Below are 22,843 nucleotides of genomic sequence, written 5' to 3'. Positions count from 1 at the left end.
CTTCAGCACCCATCTGTTTATCAAGCAGCCTCTGACCATTTGTTAACTTTCAGACAAAATATTTTCTCAGCCTTGATGGGCTGGTTCAACGACAATAAATGGGACTAGTTGTCAGATGAGCGGCTCTTTCACGAGAGGCAGCCGCAATGGATGTTTTACAGCTGGGGTTTGGACTTCTGCTTCTTGTTTTGCTGCTGCTGCTGACTGCTAAATACTTTCACAGAGCCGCGCAAGACGACGGAGGCCAGACACCAGGTTTGTCTTCTGGAATATTCTCCCTTGTCTCACTGGTCCTGACTTGCGTCTTTTTCTCTAGTAGAGACTAGCTCTTGGCAGCATCTCTGTCACTTCTTCTCTGGCCAGTCTACGCTGTCGCTGCCTGGTCCTCCTGCTCGCTTTATTATCGGGAACATGTTGGAGATGACGCATGAGCACCTACCACGCCACCTGACCAACCTGGCTCGGCGCTACGGAGATATCTACCAGCTCAGATGCGGAAACACAAGTAACGTTGATTGATGTTTCTCCAGAGCGCAACGCTCTCATCAGAAGCTATGGAGCTAAATCACGGTCAAACGTTTTTCATCACAAATCGGAAAAAAATGTTTCATAAAAAATAAACATTTTTCATTGTAAACAGTAAAAAAAGTTTTAATAAAAAAAAAAGTTTGTAATTAGAAATGAAGTGACGGAACAAATATTTAAACTGAAAAAATCAAAATGCATCAATAAAACATTTAAATAAAAGAGGAAGAAGAAGGTTTGGAGCAAAAGGAAAAGTACTGAATCAAATAAAAAAGAAACAAAAATAACCCTGGAGATGGAAAGAAATAATGGTGAAACAAAATGTATTAAACAAAGTTTAAATTGATCCTTTTTTAGCTCAATTTGAGTCAGTTGAGTCCTTAACAGCTTTGATTTAAAAAAAAAAACTTTTACAAGAAAACAGAAAAAATGATGTGATTGAATATAATGAAACTTTGAAAAGCAAAACCTTTCACCCTGAAATCTGACTACTTTCAGACTTGGTGGTCCTCAGCAGCGCTGAAGTGATCAAAGAAGCTTTGGTGAAGAAATGGTCCGACTTTGCGGGGCGACCCATTTCATACACAGGTGTGAAACGGTTGGGTTTCCAGCTGCTTAAGGGAGTTGTTTAATGGGAAGTCTGTAACTCACCTGCTGCAGGTGACATTGTGTCCGGTGGAGGACGCTCCATCTCTCTGGGTGACTACAACAAAGAGTGGCGAGCGCATCGTCGTCTGGTGCACAGCGCCTTGCAGCGCAGCTGTCAGCAATCGCTGCACCAGGTGATCGAGACACAGGCAGCGCATCTGCGAAAGGTACGAGACCAAAACTGAAATCAGCTTCACTGACTGAGCATTTAAAACTGTTCATGGAGAAGGAGACGATTTTCATTCCGCCCCTTCAGAAAGGGTGAAAAGCTGAGCTCATCTTAGTCTGAGACAGAGGTTCTCAGGCCGGAAAGAGTGGACTGTTCCGTCCAGGTTGGAGACAAGGTGAAAGAGCTCAAGGACAGACTAGAGAGGGGACAGTGTGGTGCAGGAAGAGTTGGGCTTAGTCGAAACGGCAGGGACCGAAAAGAACAAGAGACCAGTGGCCACAGCTTGTTTCCTTCATAAGGTGAGAAGGTCTGACTTCAAGAGAAGCCTTCAGCAGGTGTTCCTGACATGTCCACCTGGATGGACACTGTATCTCACAGCTGACCCTGGAACAACTTGTTGGACTGTGGAGGACTTTGCGCAAAGAGGAACATCAAGAGGCTCTGCGACCAGACCCCTTCCAGAATATGGACCTTTTCTATTTGAAGCCTTGACAATAACTGACTTGTCATTGAAAGCAAAAACACACAGTTGTTGAGTTTTGTTACTTCCCAACACGTATTTTGGGTCACCAGGTCTTGGAGGACTACCAGGGTCACTCTGTTGACCTATCAGAGGACTTCACGGTGGCAGCCAGCAACGTCATCACCACTTTGGCGTTTGGAAAACAAGTGAGTATCTTTCACTGCCTCAGCAGACATGAAAGAGCGGGAAAAAAAGGTGTGATGGCGGTCGCCTGGCGGGATGTTTATGCTCGGCCAGATCAATGATGCTCTTTATAGCGGCCGTTACATAGGTGCATTGACAGAGTGCGAACATAGGGTCGGAGTGTGTGTCTCACCAAACTACAAACTCTGATTTTGACAGTACGACAAGAGCTCCAGTGAGCTACAACAGCTACACAGCTGCCTGAATGAGATTGTGGATCTGTGGGGCTCCAGCTGGATCTCAGCCCTGGACTTGTTCCCCCTCCTCAGAGTCAGTCTCCATCATTCATTGACCCGAATGACTGAACACTAGAGCTGCTTTCTCATCTTTTACTGAAGAAATGTCCGAACCCAGTGTTCGCCCGGCTGCTGAGGGAAGTGGCCAGAAGAGATCAGATCATAGCGAAGCACCTCAGCTGCTACAAGGTGAGCACCAACCACTGAAGAAGGCATCTGAACCAAGCCAACGAGAACTCTGCTTTGACAGGCAGATCAGAAGAAGTGTGAGGACACCATCACAAACTACTTCCTCCAAGGCCTGGACAAACTTCAGAGCGCTCAAACCGACGTGGTAATTGTTCGACTCGGACAGTTGGAAAATGTCATCTTCACTGGTGTATGTTTCCCGTCAGCTGCTGACCCACACACACGTTCACATGGCCACCGTGGACCTTCTGATCGGGGGTACCGAGACGACGGCGGCCTGGCTCAACTGGACGGTAGCCTACATCCTGCACAGACCAGAGGAAGGTTCCACCGGTGACTTGTACGACAGACTCCCACGGACGCCCAAGTCAATGTTTTTATGAACTGACCCTCAGGTGCAGACCATGGTGTACGAAGAGCTCCGCTCCGTCTCGGAGGGGCGTTACCCCAAATACAGCGAGAGACACAGGCTTCCTGTCCTGAGGGCCCTCATCAGCGAGGTGCTGCGTCTGAGGCCCGTCGCCCCGCTGGCTGTTCCGCACCGAGCCATCAGAGACAGCAGGTCGGTTGCAAAATAACACCGGCTTTTCCTACCATCCAGCCAGCCATGGATCACATCTCCCACTATAGAAACTGGATCGATTTAAATCAGACCAGTTTTAATCGAATCACACCTGTTCTTATTTTAGTCTTGCAGGTCATTTCATCCCCAGAAACACAGTCATCATCCCAAATCTATTCGGAGCGCACCATGACCCGGCGACTTGGGACGACCCATACAGTTTTAAACCAGGTAAAGCTGAAGGTGCGAGCTGAAGGTTTAGATTTCGTTTTTTTCCCTTCAACGCGTCTCTGTTTCAGAACGTTTTCTGGAGGACGGAGGCGGCTCGGTCCGCTCTCTGGTCCCGTTCGGTGGGGGGGCTCGACTCTGCCTGGGGGAGACCGTCGCCAAAATGGAGCTCTTTCTGTTCACTGCCCACCTGCTGAGAGACTTCCAGTTCGTCCCCGAGGAGGAGGGCGCGCTGCCAGACCTGACAGGAGTGGCCACTGTAGTGCTCAAAATCCAGCCCTACCGTGTCCGAGCGCTCCTGAGACCAGAGGACTCTTAAAGCCGACAATGACTTGACCGGATCTGTGGGTGTAAATAAAGAAAGGATTCACTCATAACAGGTTCTCTGCTTGTTATTGATGCCAAGGTCTCAATTATTCATAATTCTTAACCACCCATCGATCGACATGAACATTTGAGTAGACACAAAACAGTCCCTTTCACTGTGTTGTTTATCAACCCTCGACGTTCATCGGTGTTATCGGTGCGTACAATGGCGAACTTTGACTCCGAATTCCAAAGAACTTACGGAAAAACAAACTCATTACGTCGTTTAAATGCAATCCCTCATTAGGTGAGAAACGGCGCCCTCCTGAGGGAGTAAATACGTACTACATCGTCGACACGCTTAATCGTATTATTGGATTTCATTTTTGTTACTCAACAAATTGACATCAAAGAGTTTTTCTAATTCACGAAGTACTAACTTAAGTTCCACATCTACACTATACCTGACCCACAACGTTTATGGCGTCATTTCTGAGAAAAAGAAAAAATATATATATTCAGTCTTGACTGAGTTGAAATGGTGGTGTGAAATGAGAAACCTCAGGAAGGCTCGACTTGCCCTCGTGTCTGTGCTGTAGACAGGAACACAGCAGATATAGAAACGAAACTTCTTGCTTCACTTCCTGTTCAGTTTTGCAGAAGCGCCACTGGACTTTCAGCGTCGCGCTCACTGGTGCGGTCACAAATGGACAACAGGGCTCAAGGTGCGTTCCACTCGTGTCTTGTACTAACATTCTCCGAGCAGAAGTGATGTCTCAGTAAGAGGATTTAAAGTGGGCTGAGTTTTGTCACTGAGGCTGGTCTGCTCTGACAGGTGGGAAAGCTTTCGGCCTCCTGAAGTCTCAACAGGAAGAAAAACTCAACGCCATCAATGAGGTGAGCTGCTTTTCAGTCATAAAACCATGCTGCGCTGTGCTTATCATCTTGTTGTCAGGCATTTCTGTCGGACCCACAGTATGCAGAAGAGGAAGACCTTTGCTCCAAGCTGGAGATGTTTAAAAGTGAGACTCACTTAAAGCACTGTGAGTCATTGAAGTGACTCACGCTCTGTCTGTTGTAGAGAAATACATGGAGTTTGACCACAACGACAAAGGAGACATCGGTGAGTGAGTGCTCTGATGTCAGTGTTGCAGTGTTACGTCGAGTGGCTGGTTGCTACTGCTGCTACTGACTTGCTAGACATGATGGGGCTGAAGCGGATGCTGGAGAAACTGGGACTGGCCAAGACTCACCTGGAGCTGAAGAAGATGATGACGGAAGTGTGCGGAGGCACGACGAAGGACACCTTCGGCTACACAGACTTCCTGAAGATGATGCTGGGGAAGAGGAACGCAATTCTTAAACTGTGAGTCCAGACTGGGGCCGGCGGCTCCTTTTGATGGTTGTTGAAGTTGCCACGGCGACACACACAGCCTGAAAAATGGAGAACAATGTGGTAAGATAAACAGACCGCCTGTCTGGCACGTCAACTTCAAGTCCTCATCCCCGAGATGACTGTAAAAAGTGTCTGACCAGCACGATCAATACCTACCTTTAATGCAACACCAATTTAACTGTGGAGCTGATCCAAGGTTATAGATCGACTAATAGTTTTATCTTCAAAAAAAAAAAAAGTTTCCTGAACTATGACGCCAATTGCTAAGAATATATTGATTAAAAGTCATCGAATAAGTCGAGCATGTTCTGCTGTGCTCCTTCCGTCAGGATTCTGATGTTCGAGGGGATGGGGAAGGATCAGGAGCAGACACAAACGGGTCCCCCGGGTCGCAAGACGTTCTCTGACCTGCCGTGAATCCCACTCTGACTTCTCTGAACATCAAAATCCAGAACACAATAAAGTCAAATTCTGGAGTCAACATCTGTGTCACAGGTTTTCCGATATTCACTTCCAGATGATGAATCAGGTGAGGTTGTGGGTGATGCAGCTGCGTGGTGAGGAGGCCCCGGGGCAGACCCAGAGAATGCTCAGGGGACTGGCTCCCACAGTCTGACTGTCAAACGCTCAAGATGAAGGCTGAACAAAGTCAGAACGTGACGTGAGCCAACACAGCTTTGACCACACATTAAAGGCAGGCGGCATAAAAACTTCCAGCCCACATGGCGTGACAGAGGAATGTGTGTTTTCTGCAAGTTCTGGATCGACTGTGCAGGGTAGTTACGAGTCACTTCCTTTGTAGTCGCATGGCAACTCGACGGTAATCAAAGATGCTATCATTCTTGAATGTTATATTCATGGGCCCAAGGTGCAGATCATAAATGGGCTTAACAATAAATGAGGAAAAATATGAATGTTGAGCAAGAAAAAAAAAACATTTTTAAAAATCTCTAATACTTAAGAATTATTTAGAGATGGAGTGACCTATTTACATACACACTTGGAGAAGTGAAGTAAAAAAAAAAAACAGTCATCAATGTAGCAGCTTATGTATTACTGTATTTCCCTTTTAAAACAAGTATGTTTCGAGATTAAAAATATCTTTAATGATAGCATAAAATCTACATTCAACACAAAACCTCCCGAAAAGCTGTATCTCGTCTTTTTGTGCTAAAACTCTCATTTTAAACACCAACTTTAGTCAATACAGTAAATTAACGCCGTTCTTCAGCATTCCGTTCTTCAAATGGCCACTTGTAGGCGGTACACAAAGCAACAGCGAGATTTACAATTCATTTTCGACCTCAAAACGTGTGTATACGAGTAAACAAACATTATAACCAACCTGGGGAGCGGCGTGTTGACTTGTAAAGGCGTCATTCGACTCGTGTCCAGGAGGTGGCGATAGCGCACTCAACAGCTGTTTGCCAACCGAGAACAGGCAAAGAAGAAAAGGCAGCAGTCATTGCGCTAGAAAACTAGCGAGAACAATTCCCCGTTAAACAGTAGCCAATTCTTAGAAGGTAGGTGATGTATGTTGTTTCTGTATCCGTTAACTAAGCGGGACTAGTCTGGTAAAGCTAACTTCCCAGCGAAGGCGGTACATTTGTGAAATATGGGGTATATCGATTTTAGCCGAAGCTAATATGCTAATACAGCTAACCTGGATCGGCCTTTGGAGGAAGAACGGTCATGAAAAGCATCGGTTCAGAGTGGAGATCAGAATTAGTCCTATAAATGTTGGTTTGAGTTTGACCATCACGTGCTTTTGTGGATAGATATTCCGTATACGACGGGCGAGTAACCGCGCTGGTTGTGTTTTGTTCGGGCAGGAGCATGAGCAGCTCGGAGGAGGTGTCCTGGATCTCCTGGTTCTGTGGGCTCAGAGGGAACGAGTTCTTCTGTGAGGTAAAGACAAATCCATAAACGAAGGTCTATATTTATAGTTTTCTGAAATGCTGATTCGGGATCGATTGGCTGTGCCTGCGCTAGGTAGCGTTCTACCACTCTCTTGAATCAATGAGTGCTAAAGCAATACCGGTTCTGAACTGTTGCAATGGGTTCCGATATCGAGTCTAAAGTAATTTTTTTAATTAAAAATTTATTTTTTTTAAGTAAAAATTTTATAGCAATGCTAGCCGCCGATTTCCCGACCAGGAATAACTGTATTCGACATCCGACCATTTTAACAATATCACAAAAGTCTGCTGAGTCAGCAAAACAATGATTCACGGGTTGTACCTAAACTTGGAATGATTCTTTAAAACATGTATGCATTTTCCAAATATGCAGTATTTCCTCTCCAAATATGGCTCTTGATTATGTTTACTAGTTTGTGTAACGAGTAAACATGTATATATCTATTTATTTGTCCTCTAATATGATGCCTACTAAAAGGTGTTGTAAAGGGCTTCATCTTTAGTGTATCAATATTATCGTCTGCTGTATTAATCCTTTAACCATGTGGCATTAGTTCCAGTTTTATCAAAACTCTTGGAGCCATGACAATAATTTACTTGGCTTCCCTTCATGCTATAACTCCCATAAAAGCTCACTTTTGCCAACTACAGTTGTGTTTGGACGCCTGTGTCTAAATTGCCCAGTGACATCCTGGATTATCAAATATCTTGGCACCAGCTCAATCCACTCCTAAATTTAACTGCTTCTTGTCTTTAATCTCTTCAAGTCTTACGCAATGCCACCACATCACTGATGTGCTGCTTCTCTTTGTCTGCCGTGGTTCAGGTGGATGAGGACTACATTCAAGACAAGTTTAACCTGACGGGTCTCAATGAGCAGGTTCCTCACTACCGACAGGCGCTGGACATGATTCTGGACCTGGAACCGGGTGAGGTGCTCGACAATCATCTGATATCAGAGTCAGACACCTGACACCACGTTTTGCTTGAACAGATGAGGAGCTTGAAGATAACCCAAACCAGAGTGACCTGATCGAGCAGGCAGCAGAGATGCTGTACGGGCTCATACACGCACGCTACATCCTGACCAACAGAGGGATCGCTCAGATGGTAGGACCTGATACACGTTTTTGTCTGCAGCATGACTCCATTGTCATGTCCTCCACAGTTGGAAAAGTATCAGCAAGGAGATTTTGGCTACTGTCCCAGAGTGTATTGTGAGAACCAGCCCATGCTTCCCATCGGTGAGTCACGCCCCCACGTTTATCTGAGCAAACCTCATCCCTCCGTCTCGCACACAGGTCTGTCAGATATTCCAGGAGAAGCAATGGTGAAGCTCTACTGCCCCAAATGCATGGACGTGTACACGCCCAAGTCCTCCAGACACCACCATACAGACGGCGCTTACTTCGGCACGGGGTTCCCCCACATGTTGTTTATGGTGCACCCAGAGTATCGTCCCAAGCGGCCAGCCAACCAGTTCGTGCCAAGGTGCGTGTGCCGTCGGAGCGCAGCGTTTCCGTGTCGCACTGTATTCACTCCAGTCCTCTCTACAGGTTATACGGTTTCAAAATTCACCCGATGGCGTATCAGCTCCAACTCCAGGCCGCCTCCACTTTCAAGAGTCCTGCCAAGACGATTCGCTAAAGTTCACCTCGGACCGAGTCTCTGTGGTTCACTACGATATATTACCAATAAATGTACAGTTGATCCAAAACCACATGTGGTTACTAAAATGCTGTCATAGTGAAAGAGCTAGGGATTTTTTTTCTGTGTGCTGTTTGCAAGAAGCCTGTGCCCTTATATATTGTTTACCCTCATAGGATTGTGTGTTTAGTCTGATATGATGGAACCACTTTTATTTTAGGGATAATAAAGATTTGAGTTTTCTCATTGAGGTTATAGATGTGGTTTGTGCTGATGAAAAGTCACATTTGTTTTAGCAACTTTGGGGGAAGTATAGTCTTATCTATTGCCCACTTGTGACACCATTTGTCGCAGAAGCCAGTACCTTGCACACAGCAGGGAAAAAGCACCTAGCAAGCTCCTGCCGGCCACATGAAGTGACTCGCCGGGCCTTCAGCCAAACTTCCCATGTGACCTGATGGGGTAGTTTCAAAAATGAATTATGATTAAAACACCAATGCTGAAAAAGAAAATTAACCTAAATGTTCATTACCTATGAAGACAGAAAGTGACGAACAAAGTTCTTAAGGAAGCAGCAACTGCTTTTCTATGCCTTCTGAGCCTGCAGCACAAGCTACCCGGCCACATCTCAGATTCATCCTGGAGAGAGAACATTTAAACATTCAACCATCACCATGATGCAGCACCAAGAATGACGCAAAACATCCGTACAATATCCACACATTTCCAGCTCAGAACGGCCAACACGACTGCAGAATAATGCACTTTTTATTTTTTTCTTTAAAAAGACAGGGATCAGTCACAAAGCAACAATATTTTCCATCATCTAAAACTAGTTTTCTTCTCGTGAAATATTCCTCCGGGTGAGGTTGTGGTGGTTGTTCATGTAGCTACAATATCAACGGCTACGGTACGGGGTTTAAAAAAGGTTCTACCAAACATCCTACATCTAAAAGATGATCATATATTTCTATGTAAAAGTTTCAGAAACATCAGGTGAGAGAACCCTACATGGGCTAAGTGGTAAAAAGGCTTTACAAACTTTGATGATGCAGCATTGACAAGCGTGATGTTTCCATTAGAAGCCTGGACAGGTTTGCATCACAGTACACGGAGCCACATGGAGCTACTTTGCAAATGTTTCGCAGAAGAGGTTAAGAAAAAAAATGTGCCGTGTCGACAAAAAAAGCCACGTGTTCTGGGAGAGCTGCCTTCTTAGATTGGTGGCAGCGTTGGACATTTCTTGACCTCATTTTGGCTGAAAACAAATGTACAACGAAGCAGGGAAAGATATAAATACACAGACATTCCTCTTACAATCACATGAGGTCTGGTCTTAATATTAAAACCTGAGATAATCAGACCAAAGCTTGTGAAACCAAAGTGGTGATGGGGAACTAAAAACGGCAAAAAAAGACGAGAGCAGACGGCAAGGGTCTTTGAAATCGGTCGACAGCACGAGACTAACAACACGCAGTATGGATATGAATAACTTAAATTTGTACAAACACTATAAAAGCATCACTTCTATAAAAAGTGAAACATTTTAAAATAGATCAATTTGTAATTCAAACTTTACAATAAAATGCAGGCTACTTGTTCTCAGTCGCGTTAAAATATTCCTGTACCTGAGGAGTAAACAAAACCAAATTTGAGGATCCCATTTGATGGTGTGAGGTAATGAATTTAAAAAATGTTCTCTTGTGATGTAAACACACAAGTAAACAACAACAAAAACGTTCCCTTGAAAGTCATCGTCACGTCCCCCCACAGCACCACGGGAATGATGCAGATTATGGCTTCTAAATAACAATAAAAACAGTGCATTTGTTAGAAAAAAAAAACAAAAAACGAGGAGATGAAGTGAAAATGACAGTTCGGTGACCACTAAGCTTTTAACACAGCAGGAAAGTTGCGCAGCCCTCATCTACCTTCGACAGCTGAACTGAAAGTAACACAAAGACACTACGAGATATACTAAGACATGTTCTTCAGGGGGACTGTGTGTGTGTGTGTGTGTGCGTGCAGATGGGAGCTGGTCAGTGTGAGTGTGCGTGCCTGTGTGTGTGTGTGTGTGTGTGTGGAGTGAGAAGTAGACAGAGGGAGGAAGAAACAACGAGGAGGGTGCGGTTACAACGCAGATGCTCCGCTGTCTTTTTCCTGCAAAACAAAAGTGGAAGGAAAAACAATCACATCATCTGAAAATATATTGAAGAAAAACCGTTTTCAATTGACAGTCAATCAGATACAAGCTGCCAAAATGAGGTTCCTCCACAGTGTCGGGACGAACTTGGAGCTCCACCATCCAGGAGAGGCTCAAAAGCACTGCTCCTCAACAGAGGTGAGATTCTCATTCGGGTAGGATGCTTCTCTCAAGAGGTGTTCAAGGACCCCGGAGAGTCAACCTGGGAATGCTTCATCCTTGCTGCCTGACTCACCATAATGGAAGATTTCTAACCCTTTATTAACAACGGGATTTGACATTTCAAACCACAGGTCCTGGACAGTTTATCTGATGTCAACAATCCATACTCCTTTAGGAAGCATAGGGCTGGAGTTTCCTTAACGGTTGTAGACCCCAGCACCGCTGCAGTACGACTCATTATTCAGGTCATAAAGCCGCAAATCCTTCCCATTTAAACACACTCAGTAATGTTAGAAACAGTCTGCTCACTCAGCAGATTTCAAAATCAAAATAAAGGTTAGATTCTCCCATCAAAGCAGCACCTTCTCTTGGTCCATCTCAGAGTCGGCTGTGATGACGATTCTCTTCTCCACGCGGGTCTCAGAAGAGCCGCTTCTCACCACCTGAAACACAAAGGTGACTCAGCCGGAGGAACTCTGGGTGTGTAAATCTGCTTCCCACCATCCACCGACCTTCGAGATGTGTGTGGTTGTGGTGGTGACCGATGTGCCGCTGGTCGTCTCAGACGTCACAGAAGTGGACACGCTCGAGCAGTCCTTGTCCTCCTCTGAGCCCTCACCTTTGACCTGAAACACATGAAGCGGAGGCTGAAGAATCATTTAAATAATGTTCGATTCCTCCAAAGAAAAAGCCGTGCTCCTGGATCGTTTTGTGAAAGAGCTCTGGTTTGGTCCTCCTCGTTGGAACTGGTGGAGCCCCTACCTTTGAAGACTCATAGGTGACGGTCTGGGTGGACACGATAGGGACCTCTGTGGTGGAGATGACACTGGAAGAGGAGTTGGACACTGCTGTGATGGTGACTGTTTGGGTCTCCACCAGAGGGGGCTGTGGAGGGGAGCATAGCCCCATGAGTGGCCTTTCAACCGACACCTCACACTGCACAGCAGCCATAAGAGCTCACACCACGTGCGTCTCAATAAGCCAGGACTCAACCGCCCAATCATTGATCGAGAAGAGCAAATGAAGCCAGATAGTTGAAGGTCAAAGAAGCAAAGAATGAGAGAGCACAGACCCGTCACCAGAAGAGAAAACTCAGTGCACCAGTGGCAACATCTCCACAGCAACCTCGGGGGGGGGGAATGTGAAAACCCACCATCTGTGAGGTTGCAGTGAAGAGGGAGCAACTGTTGCATCCATGAGCAACATTGGTGAGATGACACCGAGCCCAGGCAGAGACAGTCACCCCGACGGCATCAGGCAGCTACCTGGGAGCATCGCACGACCCGTGGACCTTCACTTGTGAAATACGAGGCAGAGCCGACTATCCTTTCGGAGCTCCCCGACAATCCAGGATCTGACCCCTCCTCCTGCTTATCACCTAAGGATTTAACTGTGATGTCGAGGGCTGGAAGTGCCACATCCACCTCCGCAACCGGAACCACGGGCGTTTCAATAATGTCCTCCAGATCACATGACTGTTCTGCAACAGGAACCATGTGGACCTCTGGAGTCGGACTGGTAATGTCCAAACTGTCGATGGGTTCCACGTGCACAGCCTTTGTCTCAGAACCAGAACCAGGAATGGATCTAACACTCTAAAGAAGAGAGCATAGGAAGCAACATGAGGGCAGGAACCCACAGCGCCGACAAAGTGTGAGCAGACTTATTAGACACTATTTAATGAGCAGTTTCCGTTTTTACTTTTTTCAAATGTTTGAAATCATGACCAGAGTGATCTCAAAAAACATGCAAAGAACAGTACTAAGATACACATTTAGAGACAGTTAAAGAGGTTGACAGACTGTAAATGATGGAAGGACAAACACTCTTCATTTCAGCAGCTGTTTCAGAATAAAAGACACAGATCAAGAAATTGTCTCACAATGTATAAACTAGTGTCGCTGATGTCCTGAGCACCTTGAATTCGGAGCACCTGAAGGGGCCTGATCCAGCTAAAGTCAGGACTTGCTATCATGATCCCATCCCATGAACACGGCACTAACAGCTGTTCTTCATCTACACTTCTATTACTGATTGTAATTTGTGTCAAACACTGTTGCCCAGCATCATTTGCAACAAGCTAATCACGTTTTGTAACCATTTAAAATGTGAAATAAAAGTAAAATCAATGGGGTGTCATGTGTGCTCCTTGCTTGTTTGAGAAGGTGAGAACACAATAATTGACACCTAAACTAAAGAGCTTACTCAGCTGGCTAGAGACAGCGCAGGAGATGATGATGATGATGAAGAAGAGACAAGCAGCATCTCTTTATTTAAACACCAATCTAAACACTAAAATCTTTCTGGATGATGTAGATTTTAACGTGACCACTTGAGTTAGTGCCAAGTGCACGTGGTACAGCTGGGGCGGGCGGGTTGCGTCGAGTGAGTGAGGATTGCCTCGAGAATCACCACAAATTCATGGAGTCTTGTGCTCAGCTGTGGCATTTAAATCACAGGCATAGCAAGCGTCACATGAGTAGAGAAGAGAACATGGCGCCTAACGCCGACATCTTCCACCTGGAAGTTTGTCTCAGCATTGTGAGAGAGTCCGGAACACTTGATCCAAACTGTCCACAGAATTTGAAACCGGACTCATCATCTCACACATCTGTGCTGAAATAATCCCAGTCTAAGACATGTAGAATCCAAATGTACTCCCGCCACCACCACCAGTCACTCGGCGCACTGCAACAGTTGGCGACCTTCGAACAATTATACGTGTCGGCGTTGTTATTTTTAAAAATACAGAATACAAACCCAGAGGAGGAACAAGCGTGTGAACTGATGGAATGTCTTTAATAAATCCATGCAACAAGAAGATGCTTCACACTGATTCACCACTCCAAGTGTTAAGATATTACAATTCAGCTGCCAGAAGTTCACAAGAGAAAAACACTACCACTAAAGTGTTACACGACTAATGGGTTAGGGGTCAGTACGGAGATACAAATGACATCACAGTGTTCACCTCAAAACTTGTATCAAAGTTGGCTCCAAGTCACACGGCACAAGTTAAAAACCCATAAAAGTCCAAAAAAAAAAAAAAAACCAGTCCAAACGGCGGTAAAATGTAAACAGGAGTGCGGTTCCTTGTCATTTCCAGTCTGAATCAGCACAAGTCTTGTTCCGAAAAGTCAAAGGTTTTCGTAGGATGAAGGATGGAGGATGCTACAGAGATGTCGTGGAGGAGGCGAAGGAAGGACAGAAGGAGGAAGTGAGCTTAGAAGTTGATGGGTGGGTGACTAGATGCGGTCTCCGCGGCTCACACCTGTGTGGGGTTTCCACAAAGTCCAGACGGCCCCTCAGCTGCGTTTGGAGTAGAAGTCTAGCAGGGGGCCGCGCGGGAGGCGGATGACAAACTACGGAGGGGGGAGGAGGAGGAGGAGGAGGAGGGAAGAGAGATGAGAGGAAGGAATGCTGTAATTCGTTTTGCAATATCTGGCATTTTTAACTAGTAAAGAGCCAGGGAATCGATGAGCGCTGTGAGGCAGCTAACACACGTGACCTGGCTTGTACTGGAGCAGAGCATGAACGAACGGTGCGTGCACTTAGCATGCATGTTCATGATTAGCAGAGCGCTTCAGACTGAAAAGACAGGAAGTCGTTCACTCTTTCGCAGCTTCACATTAAAAGGAAATAAAATCATAGGGATTATTTAAGCATGCAGCTGACTCCTTACATGTGAGTGTACTATTTATAATACAAAGTAAATAATATAGTATAAAATACATACATTCGTTCATCTACTGCACGATGCTAATGTGCAAATATTTATTTATTTACAAATTTTGAAGGATAGATATGTCACAAGATGTTTATCATGTGCCTTGTGTTTGAGAATTTTAATTACAAATATAGTAATAAAGTAATAACACTGATATTAAGGCAGCAATAATTGACAATATAGGAAGAGACACTGGTTGGTTGTGTTGCACTGTAGCAACATCATAGTATCTAATATTTGAATTTCTCAGATGCAAGGGTTAATAATGCTGTATGTGAATGAGAGTGCAGCAGAGGAAATACAGGATGGAAAGATGAACAGTGCCAAGCAAACCAAGTCAACAGAAACAAGCTCGATCAGAAAGAAGGGAGGATATTGTTTCTGATCGGTGCAAGCAAAGTCGTCACATGCAGTAAGTATCAACAGGAAGTCAGTCAACATGCTCAGCGGCCATATCAGAAGGACGTTTCAATAGAGCAGGTGGGACAACCATGGGAAGCGCTTTTCCACATAACTGCTTATTACAGAAAGTAAAGAATGTCACACTCCACTCGACAAGTCCGGCAGCATTCTTCCAACGCATGCATGTGCGTGTATTACACCACGTGCTGTTGCTCTGTATCAGCCTTCACATGCACAACCTTCACAACACCAATTAGAGGGTCAAATAACAACACGTCCTCCCTGGACGGTAACAAAACACATGCTGGCTTTCACACTCATTTACTGCCTTGGATGTGACTGAAGTACCATGATGAGTTGCGTTGTTCAAATGTCACATTGAATTCTAACATTGCATAATATAGACAGATAATTAGCATTGGAACTTTTTACCTGTCACATCATCATTCCAACTCAACTGGCTTTGCCCCCAGCTCTTGAGTTTGACATGTGTGGCTTTCATGACAACTTTAAATACTGAAATAGTCCTCTAAACAACAGCATTGCATCTGTGAATTGCTAGTTGTTTGCTTGAAAGCCATCAATATTAAAATGCTAACAGGACATGACGAGGTTTGTCAGCACGCTCTTCACTTCCTAAATCGATCGACTGCTTAAGTCAAGCTGAAACACATCAGGATGCGAGTGGACACTTACCCCATCAGCACTGGGCAGAGGCTGACCGTTCACACCCAGAGTGCGGAATGGAGAGTGAGTGGACAGGCGCTTGTCCCACTCGCTGGGTTTGGACTCCGGCATGGACTCCATGAAGTTCCGCTTCAGCTCGCTGATGCTGGCATGATGCCGCAGCAGGTCCTCTTGAGGCTTATCAAATTCCTGAAGGTTGAGAGAGAGTGGGGTAGGACGTTTTGGAAAGTCAAATCAGTGCTGGATGCTGCTACAAAACTGAGATTATGAATTTGGAAACTAGCACAAGCATAAGCTGAGTTAGTGATTCTAGAGGGGATATCAACCCAGATCAACTCTGGCATGTGATGGCTGTCACAGCATAGATCAACCACTTCAGGTGGAATCAAAGAGCTTCGGGTTATCAGTCACACATGTGCAAGAAACAAGCGGCAAGTCCGAAAGCAGCGTCGCAGCAGGAAAATAAACCACTCTGGTGTCAAAAATCACAAATAAAAATCGACTGAAATGACAGCAAAACAAATGATTTGGTAACATTTAGCATCAAATCCTGTTTTTACTCCTCATTTGGAACAAAAGACCAATTTGATGATAAGTGTTCAACCAATTGTCATTCAAATATGCCAAGACATGTTTGATCAACCCTTGCCAACAAAAGTTTGAATAGTTGATACATTCAAATGTGGAAGAAACTCTATAATATTGATCATGAATCATCTCAATTACAAGGTGTCTGTGTGAGCAACAAATTTAAAAACTGGTTTCTTTGGTTCTGCACACGGGCTACTACTGAGGAAACTGTGTTTGCGGGATGATTTATGAAGTCATGACAGTAGGTGCAAAGAGTCCAGTATTGAGCGCAGTGGGGAAAAAAAACGGCAAAAATGAATGACTTTTATTGCCCAGCTCATTTCTTCCCATGAAAGGACTCGTGTTTCGCTGTTGCGTCTGTGCCAGCGATGGCGTGCTCCTCTCAGCTAAACAGTTGCAGGTCTGTGTGTTTATAGATGGGCAACATGAAGAATCAGAGTTATATATGACACCATCGTTTCATGGGAGAGAGAAGGTAAGCAAAATCAAATAGATGGCAATAATGCAGTCATTCTCTTTCATAAAGAGGAAACGCGATCGTAACTTCCATCATCGATGAGCGAGACCTTCAACTGAACTCATCCGAAACGACTGGCTTGGAGTCAAGTTGCCAAAAATCCAAGTTAATCCAGGGGCCAGGATTAAAGCTGATTCAGAAGTGTGAAACCATGCGGCATGCAAGCGTGATATTAAAACAGCAGCGCCAAAGAGCAAGAAAACACATCTGCGGTGGGGATACAAACCTCCAACATTAAAAGGCTATGTCTGACATAAATTGAGTCACCCTCAATTTTCTTAGCTCTTTTCTGTGAAAAATGAAAAGAACAAAAACGTGTGGATTGGTGTCAGTAGGCATGCACTTCTACACATGCATATTGAAAGTTCAGTTAAATGTTAATAACCGGTTAAACCTGCATGCAACAACACTACAGACGTGTTACTACTCAAAGAAAAATGAAGAGGTGCTGCTCGTGAATCTAAAACCTAGAACCGATTTCAGAAACATGCTGAAATACAAGCAACAGGAACTCACTACCAACAAGTAGGTTAAAAGATTTTGTGAAAATATAATTGCATATACACTCCAGATATATGACAATACATTTTCCTCCAAAGTATAGAAGGAGAGAGCAGTTCCAAAGAGGCACGTCATGAGAAAGAGATGACTGTAGAGGTAAAGAATGACGGCGCAAACGCAGGCTACAATTCTGACCTTTCGCATTCGCACCACATCCGTGGTCGTCACCTCAGACTGGTAGGAGAGACGGACACGTGTTAGCATCCTCTGCTAGCTGGTGTTCACAGCTTTGGCTGGGCACCAAGCTTCCTCATCTATTACTAACCTGATGGTCCCCATTGATGGCAGACATCACTTCAATCTGTTCCCTGCATGCTGCCGACTACAGCAGACAAACGTCAGAGAACAATCGCCAGCAAATTTGGAAGCTACTTCTAGTTTGGACTACTTTCTCTGCACGCAATGATCAGGTGATTATCTGTCACCGGCTTCTACTTCTGAGGTAAGTGAATACCTTGACTTCAGTTTTGGAAGACTCGACACCCTCCACGGTTTCCTCCAGAGTCTGCTCCTCCTTGATGACAGTCTTGATGGGAGTCGATGTCTGAGGCTGCTCTAATGGAGCCATGGGGATGCCCGCTTCTATCAGGGCAGCTTGTGAGAAGACTGGAGCGCTGACAGGACGGGTGCCCCTCTGAGTAACAGCAACTGGAAAAAAGCAGACACAAAACATATTCATTCTTTAACTGGACAGGCCAGCTGCGAACGATAAGCGTGGTGTTTTGACCTGAATTCCAGTCTTAAATTCACAAACGAAAGAAGGAAATGGGAGCAGCAGTGGCAAATATCCACCAGGTGGAAAGCTGGGGTGCCACACTGATCAAACAGTGGAAGCACAAGCAAATGACGTTAAGAAGCTGAGCTGAAAAGCTCAAAGTGTTGAAGATTAGAAAGCATCACTTCCTCAAGGATCAGGAAGAGTCTCCAGTGAAACATGGCAACGGAGCACGGAGGTCAAGAAAGGGTTGAATGACTGGTTCAAAGCCAACCAGTATGAGCGACACTCCTGCAGGTGGACACAGCAAACCAGTCGAATACCTGACTCTTTAGGAGCAACATCTAGTAGAACAAACCAGTCAGCATGCACATGAGTGTGTTTGAAAGGCTGTCGCTCCTCCACAATCATCCTCTCAAACTCTGGCCTTATCATGGGAGTCCAGGATTTGGCATCAGACACTTTCGCCTGCGTTGGGAGTAGGACTGGCACTGGGACGGAAACTAGAAGAAAAATGATTAGTCGCTTTAAAATATGCACAAGAAAATGGAGGGAAAAAAAATCCTCATGTACCTGATTGCTCCTGTGCTACGTCCAGAACAGTAAACCAATCATCCTCCACTTGTCTCACAGAATGACGTGATGGCATCTGCACCTGGTCCTTTATAACAATGCTTTGCTGAGTTCTGACTTTTAACTCTCTCATTTCAGATGTCCTAGCTTGAGCAGGAAAGGCTGGCGGAAGAAAATCACATGATTAAAATGCTCAGATTTCATCATTTTTATCCAAAATACCTGGCATTTTACCAGCAACATCCAGCAGGACAAACCAGTCGTCACTGAGCCTTCTTGGTTGCACCTCTCTTTTCTCCATTGCCTTTAAAGGAGGCCTGACTTCCTGGATAGTAGACTTCTGCTTGGATTTTATATTGTAAACAACTGGACTGAAAACTAGCAGAAAAATGCATGTCAATCAATGCTCATGAGCAGTTTGGCTCCTGCTACAACAACTTCACAGGTACCTGCTGGTAGGAACACAGGCTCTCGAGACGCATCGAACATCAGAGACCAGTCATCATCTTTTCCCTCTGATCTTCCTGAAATAGACTGTGCCTTCGCTTCAGGACGACAGGCTTCATCTTGCCAGCCGTTCACAGTAATTATCTTTGTCCACTTTTCAGCCTCAGCTGTTGTCACATCAACTTCAGCTGTCATCCTTATCCCTGGAGGAATTCTAGCAGAAGAAACTGGCCCAGACAGGAAGACGAATATAAATAGAAATAATAAACGCAGTCGAGTAAGCGGACCACAACTTGGCAGATGTAAAACAAAATCATCTCATCAATGTGACTCATACAGGAGTTGAAAGAGGCTAATCTGCAATCCAGTTCACACTTCAAGGCTTTACCTTCACACTACTATTTCAAAAATAGCTCTTGTGTTTTCCTTAAAATATTGCTCACATCAAGCAAGCAGCCCCGTACTATTACAATAATTGCGGCACAGCATGAAGCACACAGCAGCCGGATCAATACCTGACGGTTTCTCCACAGCTTCGTCCTGACGCACATCAAACAGAAGAAACCAGTCATCATCCCTCACCGTCACCGGTTTGGATGGCTGTCCTCGGTCCGACAACAGAAACTCTCTGCTCAAAACCTCTTCAACAGGATTCAGCAGAGTTTTTGAGAATACTGGAAATAAACCAAATTTACCCTCCATCAACAACCAAGTTGTTCGTGGAATTGTAGTAGTTTGAGGCGTTGAGTACCTGGTGCTATGGAAGCTAGCTCTCTTGTTTCAACATCTTGTTCTTGGGTAGTTTTGATCACAGTTTTGCTGGGCTTTGCGTCCCCCTCCTGAACCAACACTATCTCAGATTCAGCCACCGATGAAACACTTTCTTCTTGGGGAAACACTTGAGTTGCAATTGAGGCTAATAGGGGAAATATAAAGGCAGAAATGAGAAACAAAGTTTAAATCTCCATGGAGTGATAGAAGTACCTGGCGGGACAAACAAAGGCTTGTGGGGAGGGACAGCCAGCAGCAAAAACCAGTCATCCGCTGTCGTGAGAACAGACTGTGGTAGAGCAATGGCCTGCTGCTGATATACTGCTACTCTTTCTTTCACATCAATCTCTTTTTCTTCTTTCCGCTCCACTGCTTTTATTATGGTCACCACCTCATCGAAAGTCACAGACTTCACTGAAAGGAGAAATATACGTGTGAAGCTGTGACAGTACTGGACTGCAGCGTATCATGTCATCTACCTGGTGCGATATAACGCGTTTCTCTTGCCATATAATCCAGCAGTTTGAACCAGTCATCCTCCCTCTGTTCGACTGGTGGCCGGGGGATTGAAGGAAGCCATCTCAGAGGGTTGTCAGTAATCTCCCTCTCTTCAAATACAACTTCTCTAATCTGCTTTTCCACCGTGCTGCCAGTCGCAGCGACAATACTTCCTGTGTCCATCTGGTACCTTTCTCTTGAGGTAACTGATAAGAATGAATGGATTAGTCCAAGTGAGCAGACAAGAACCTACTGCAGAATAATGAAGGCATTTTACCTGGTTCTACATCAAACGTGACTTTTGGAACAACAGCTAGCAAAAGAAACCAATCATCATCTCTTTCTTCCACAGGAGCTTGAGGAAGCCATCGTGGGTGGTCGCCTTTAATCTCTTCAGTTACAACTTGCTTGCTAGCTTTTTCAGTTGCGGTTTTGACACTTTGTGTCTTCTGTTCTCTGCCACCCCACGCAACTGATGAAAGTTGAGCCATTAATACCCTGTAAATCATGGCAAAATAAGTACTATCTTAGAAGAGTACCTGGTTGTACATATGAAGTGTCTCTGGCAACAGTATCCAGCAACACATGCCAGTCATCAGATCCGTCCATATTAGCCTGTGAAAGGACATTTTTTGGCATGCTCTGGATTTCGTCTGTCCCAAGAATATTCACCACCGTTACACTCTGTTCTTCCTTGACTGTTGACTTTGCATACGCTGACACAGTGTACTGTTTCTCCTCCACTTCAGCAGGCCTCACACTCGTAACTATTGGATGATAAAAAAAAACATGAGCAAATCAAGGTTCTTTGAATTCTTGAAACACTCTCTATACTCCACCTATTGGCCAGTCGATGGCTTGGTAAGGAGTTCGATCGAAAAGGACAAACCACTCGTCTTGTTGTCCAAGCTGCAATGGATATTCCGACTTCACTGCGACTGAAACTTCCTCATTTCTCTGCTGAGTCATTTCTGTCCTGACCCAGATCTGAGCCAAATTACCCAGATCCTCCTCAGACATGACCCCGGACAGCTCAACAATGTCATAATCTTCCAGTGAAGAAATCTTTTCATCTACAATGGTAACTTTCCTTTTCATCATCGACTGGTAGGTAAGAGAGGTGGCACCGACACCTGAGAGACCACTCTTTTCCAGTTCCTCTTGAACCTTTTCCTCAGTGTTACTCGCCATCTTGCCCTCCTCCCTCGGACTTACTTCATCGGTTAAACCATCAAACATCAAACCTGGCTTGTCTGTTAAGATATCCCCCATCAGAACCACTCGCTCCACAGTGATGCCCTCCTCCTTGAATTTCTCCCCCTCAACCAGTTGCAGCTCGTCTCTTAAACCATCACCCATCAGATCCTCTGTTTTTGGCACGATACTCTCCGTCTTGCCCTCCTCCATCTGACGTCCTTTGTCTGTCAGGCTATCATACATTACAACCCTTCTCTCCACCATAGGGTTCACCATCCTTTCGCTTTCCTGGTCCACTTGACCCAGCTTGTCTCTTAAGTCATCAACCATCAGAACCACTCTCTCCACTGTGACACTCTCATACTTGTCTTTCTCCTCCATCAAAACTTGTTTCTCTGTGTTGGCCTCCTCCTCAATCTGGCGTAACTTGTCTTTTAAGATGACATCCTTAACAAGTTCTTTCTCCTCCACACTGGTATCCTTCATGGCTTCTCTCTCTTTCGGTTCATCTTCTACCAACAAATCCTTTAAAAACACAAGCTTTATCTGCTCTTCTAACTCATCCACCTCTTCCACTCTCTTTGCCATCACAGACTGGTCAATAACAGAGGAGCCACTAACATCTGACAAACCACTCTTTTTCACTTGGTCTTGCCATTCCTCCTCAGCCTGCCGTTGCTTGTCTCTGAAGATGTCATCCATCACAATCTCCTTCTCCACCTTTGCCTCCTCCTCAACCTTCTCCTGCTCCACATGATATCGCCTGTCCCTCAAGTTATCAGCCATCAGAACATCTTTCTCCTCCACTGCGCTCTTCTTTTTGGCCTGTGCTACCAGGGCATCCTCCAGTAACGGATCTATTAAAAACGCTTGCTTTATCGGCTCTTCCTCCTCATCTGCAGCCACAGAGGATTTTGTCACCACTGTTTGTGTAACAGCTTCATCCTTATCTGGAGCCTGAATTAACCCTTCATTATCTTTCTCCCTCCACTTGGCGATCTCCTCCTTCCCTAATTCCTGTTCTATTATATCCTGAATTCTCTCTGCCAGCTGGTCCATCCCTTGAAGTCTCTCCTCCAGATCCTTCACTTCCCTCAAACTCCTTTCCAATTCTTCTTGCTCGGTCAAGGCATCCACCAAAAGCACAGTTTCCTGAAGTCTGTCGATCAGCTGCTGCCTCGACTCCTCTTGCTCTTCTGCCATTAAACCTTCTTCTGGGGGCGTGTCGCCTGCTGTGTGTGAAAGTGTTCATAGAGTTCAA

General features: G+C 45.2%; 4 protein-coding genes across 24 annotated transcripts in view; 3 read left to right on the top strand and 1 right to left on the bottom strand.

Annotated features, from left to right (window-relative positions):
* Positions 1-47: 47 nt before the first annotated feature.
* Positions 48-3,619, top strand: LOC128771744 (steroid 21-hydroxylase). 4 transcript variants are annotated; one of them, XM_053887439.1, is made up of 12 exons: positions 48-255; positions 317-505; positions 1,024-1,113; positions 1,186-1,340; positions 1,916-2,011; positions 2,208-2,318; positions 2,387-2,473; positions 2,535-2,618; positions 2,680-2,794; positions 2,870-3,035; positions 3,163-3,266; positions 3,335-3,619. In XM_053887439.1, the coding sequence occupies exons 1-12, from the start codon at positions 147-149 to the stop codon at positions 3,580-3,582; spliced, it is 1,554 nt and encodes a 517-aa protein (XP_053743414.1). In that variant the 5' UTR covers positions 48-146; the 3' UTR covers positions 3,583-3,619. The 4 variants fall into 4 exon arrangements, with proteins under 4 accessions (XP_053743414.1, XP_053743413.1, XP_053743412.1 ...); XM_053887438.1 differs by having other exon boundaries at positions 2,535-2,794; positions 2,870-3,266; positions 3,335-3,606; XM_053887437.1 differs by having other exon boundaries at positions 320-505; positions 2,535-2,794; positions 2,870-3,619.
* A 607-nt stretch (positions 3,620-4,226) lies between these two features.
* Positions 4,227-5,461, top strand: LOC128771749 (allograft inflammatory factor 1-like). Of its 2 annotated transcripts, XM_053887445.1 has the most exons (6): positions 4,227-4,294; positions 4,405-4,466; positions 4,525-4,591; positions 4,651-4,692; positions 4,770-4,935; positions 5,295-5,461. In XM_053887445.1, exons 1-6 carry the CDS (start codon positions 4,276-4,278, stop codon positions 5,380-5,382), a joined length of 444 nt encoding a protein of 147 aa, XP_053743420.1. In that variant the 5' UTR covers positions 4,227-4,275; the 3' UTR covers positions 5,383-5,461. The 2 variants fall into 2 exon arrangements, with proteins under 2 accessions (XP_053743420.1, XP_053743421.1); XM_053887446.1 differs by lacking the exon at positions 4,525-4,591 and having other exon boundaries at positions 4,245-4,294.
* An 875-nt stretch (positions 5,462-6,336) lies between these two features.
* On the top strand, positions 6,337-8,781 carry LOC128771747 (casein kinase II subunit beta). Its single transcript, XM_053887444.1, has 7 exons — positions 6,337-6,488; positions 6,798-6,873; positions 7,711-7,813; positions 7,879-7,994; positions 8,053-8,128; positions 8,186-8,375; positions 8,441-8,781. Exons 2-7 carry the CDS (start codon positions 6,802-6,804, stop codon positions 8,529-8,531), a joined length of 648 nt encoding a protein of 215 aa, XP_053743419.1. The 5' UTR covers positions 6,337-6,488; positions 6,798-6,801; the 3' UTR covers positions 8,532-8,781.
* The window catches only part of LOC128771741 (titin homolog), a 29,107-nt gene continuing 14,433 nt past the window's right edge, over positions 8,170-22,843 (bottom strand). For 4 of the 17 annotated variants that reach the window (XM_053887421.1, XM_053887420.1, XM_053887419.1 and 1 more), the window contains 21 exons: positions 21,225-22,814; positions 20,925-21,152; positions 20,663-20,857; positions 20,367-20,591; positions 20,101-20,301; positions 19,868-20,032; positions 19,632-19,790; positions 19,119-19,343; positions 18,892-19,047; positions 18,670-18,831; positions 18,420-18,599; positions 17,836-18,029; positions 17,647-17,703; positions 17,517-17,555; positions 17,047-17,109; positions 15,722-15,901; positions 12,162-12,491; positions 11,659-11,781; positions 11,409-11,522; positions 11,259-11,339; positions 8,959-10,691 (listed from right to left, as the gene is read on the bottom strand). In XM_053887421.1, the coding sequence (XP_053743396.1) occupies positions 10,662-10,691; positions 11,259-11,339; positions 11,409-11,522; positions 11,659-11,781; positions 12,162-12,491; positions 15,722-15,901; positions 17,047-17,109; positions 17,517-17,555; positions 17,647-17,703; positions 17,836-18,029; positions 18,420-18,599; positions 18,670-18,831; positions 18,892-19,047; positions 19,119-19,343; positions 19,632-19,790; positions 19,868-20,032; positions 20,101-20,301; positions 20,367-20,591; positions 20,663-20,857; positions 20,925-21,152; positions 21,225-22,814 (4,697 nt within the window). In that variant the 3' untranslated portion in view covers positions 8,959-10,661. Of the gene's footprint in view, positions 10,692-11,258; positions 11,340-11,408; positions 11,523-11,658; positions 11,782-12,161; positions 12,492-13,676; positions 14,259-15,721; positions 15,902-17,046; positions 17,110-17,516; positions 17,556-17,646; positions 17,704-17,835; positions 18,030-18,419; positions 18,600-18,669; positions 18,832-18,891; positions 19,048-19,118; positions 19,344-19,631; positions 19,791-19,867; positions 20,033-20,100; positions 20,302-20,366; positions 20,592-20,662; positions 20,858-20,924; positions 21,153-21,224; positions 22,815-22,843 lie in introns of those variants that run through there. The other 13 variants (XM_053887425.1, XM_053887417.1, XM_053887423.1 and 10 more) reach the window with 13 other exon arrangements.

This window comes from Synchiropus splendidus, chromosome 15 (genome assembly GCF_027744825.2).
Source record: "Synchiropus splendidus isolate RoL2022-P1 chromosome 15, RoL_Sspl_1.0, whole genome shotgun sequence".
Classification (NCBI taxonomy): domain Eukaryota; kingdom Metazoa; phylum Chordata; class Actinopteri; order Syngnathiformes; family Callionymidae; genus Synchiropus; species Synchiropus splendidus.
Note: the sequence above shows the minus strand (reverse complement) of the source record. Positions and strands in the feature narration are given on the sequence as shown.

Coding starts and splice junctions, on each gene's coding strand:
- LOC128771744 (XM_053887436.1), top strand. CDS start 147: ATGGATGTTTTACAGCTGGGGTTTGGACTTCTGCTTCTTGTTTTGCTG. Junction 506..1,023: donor GCTCAGATGCGGAAACACAA/GTAACGTTGATT, acceptor GACTACTTTCAG/ACTTGGTGGTCCTCAGCAGC. Junction 2,012..2,207: donor CTTTGGCGTTTGGAAAACAA/GTGAGTATCTTT, acceptor TGATTTTGACAG/TACGACAAGAGCTCCAGTGA.
- LOC128771747 (XM_053887444.1), top strand. CDS start 6,802: ATGAGCAGCTCGGAGGAGGTGTCCTGGATCTCCTGGTTCTGTGGGCTC. Junction 8,129..8,185: donor CCAGCCCATGCTTCCCATCG/GTGAGTCACGCC, acceptor TCTCGCACACAG/GTCTGTCAGATATTCCAGGA. Junction 8,376..8,440: donor GCCAACCAGTTCGTGCCAAG/GTGCGTGTGCCG, acceptor TCCTCTCTACAG/GTTATACGGTTTCAAAATTC.
- LOC128771749 (XM_053887445.1), top strand. Junction 4,693..4,769: donor CAACGACAAAGGAGACATCG/GTGAGTGAGTGC, acceptor CTGACTTGCTAG/ACATGATGGGGCTGAAGCGG. Junction 4,936..5,294: donor AGGAACGCAATTCTTAAACT/GTGAGTCCAGAC, acceptor TCCTTCCGTCAG/GATTCTGATGTTCGAGGGGA.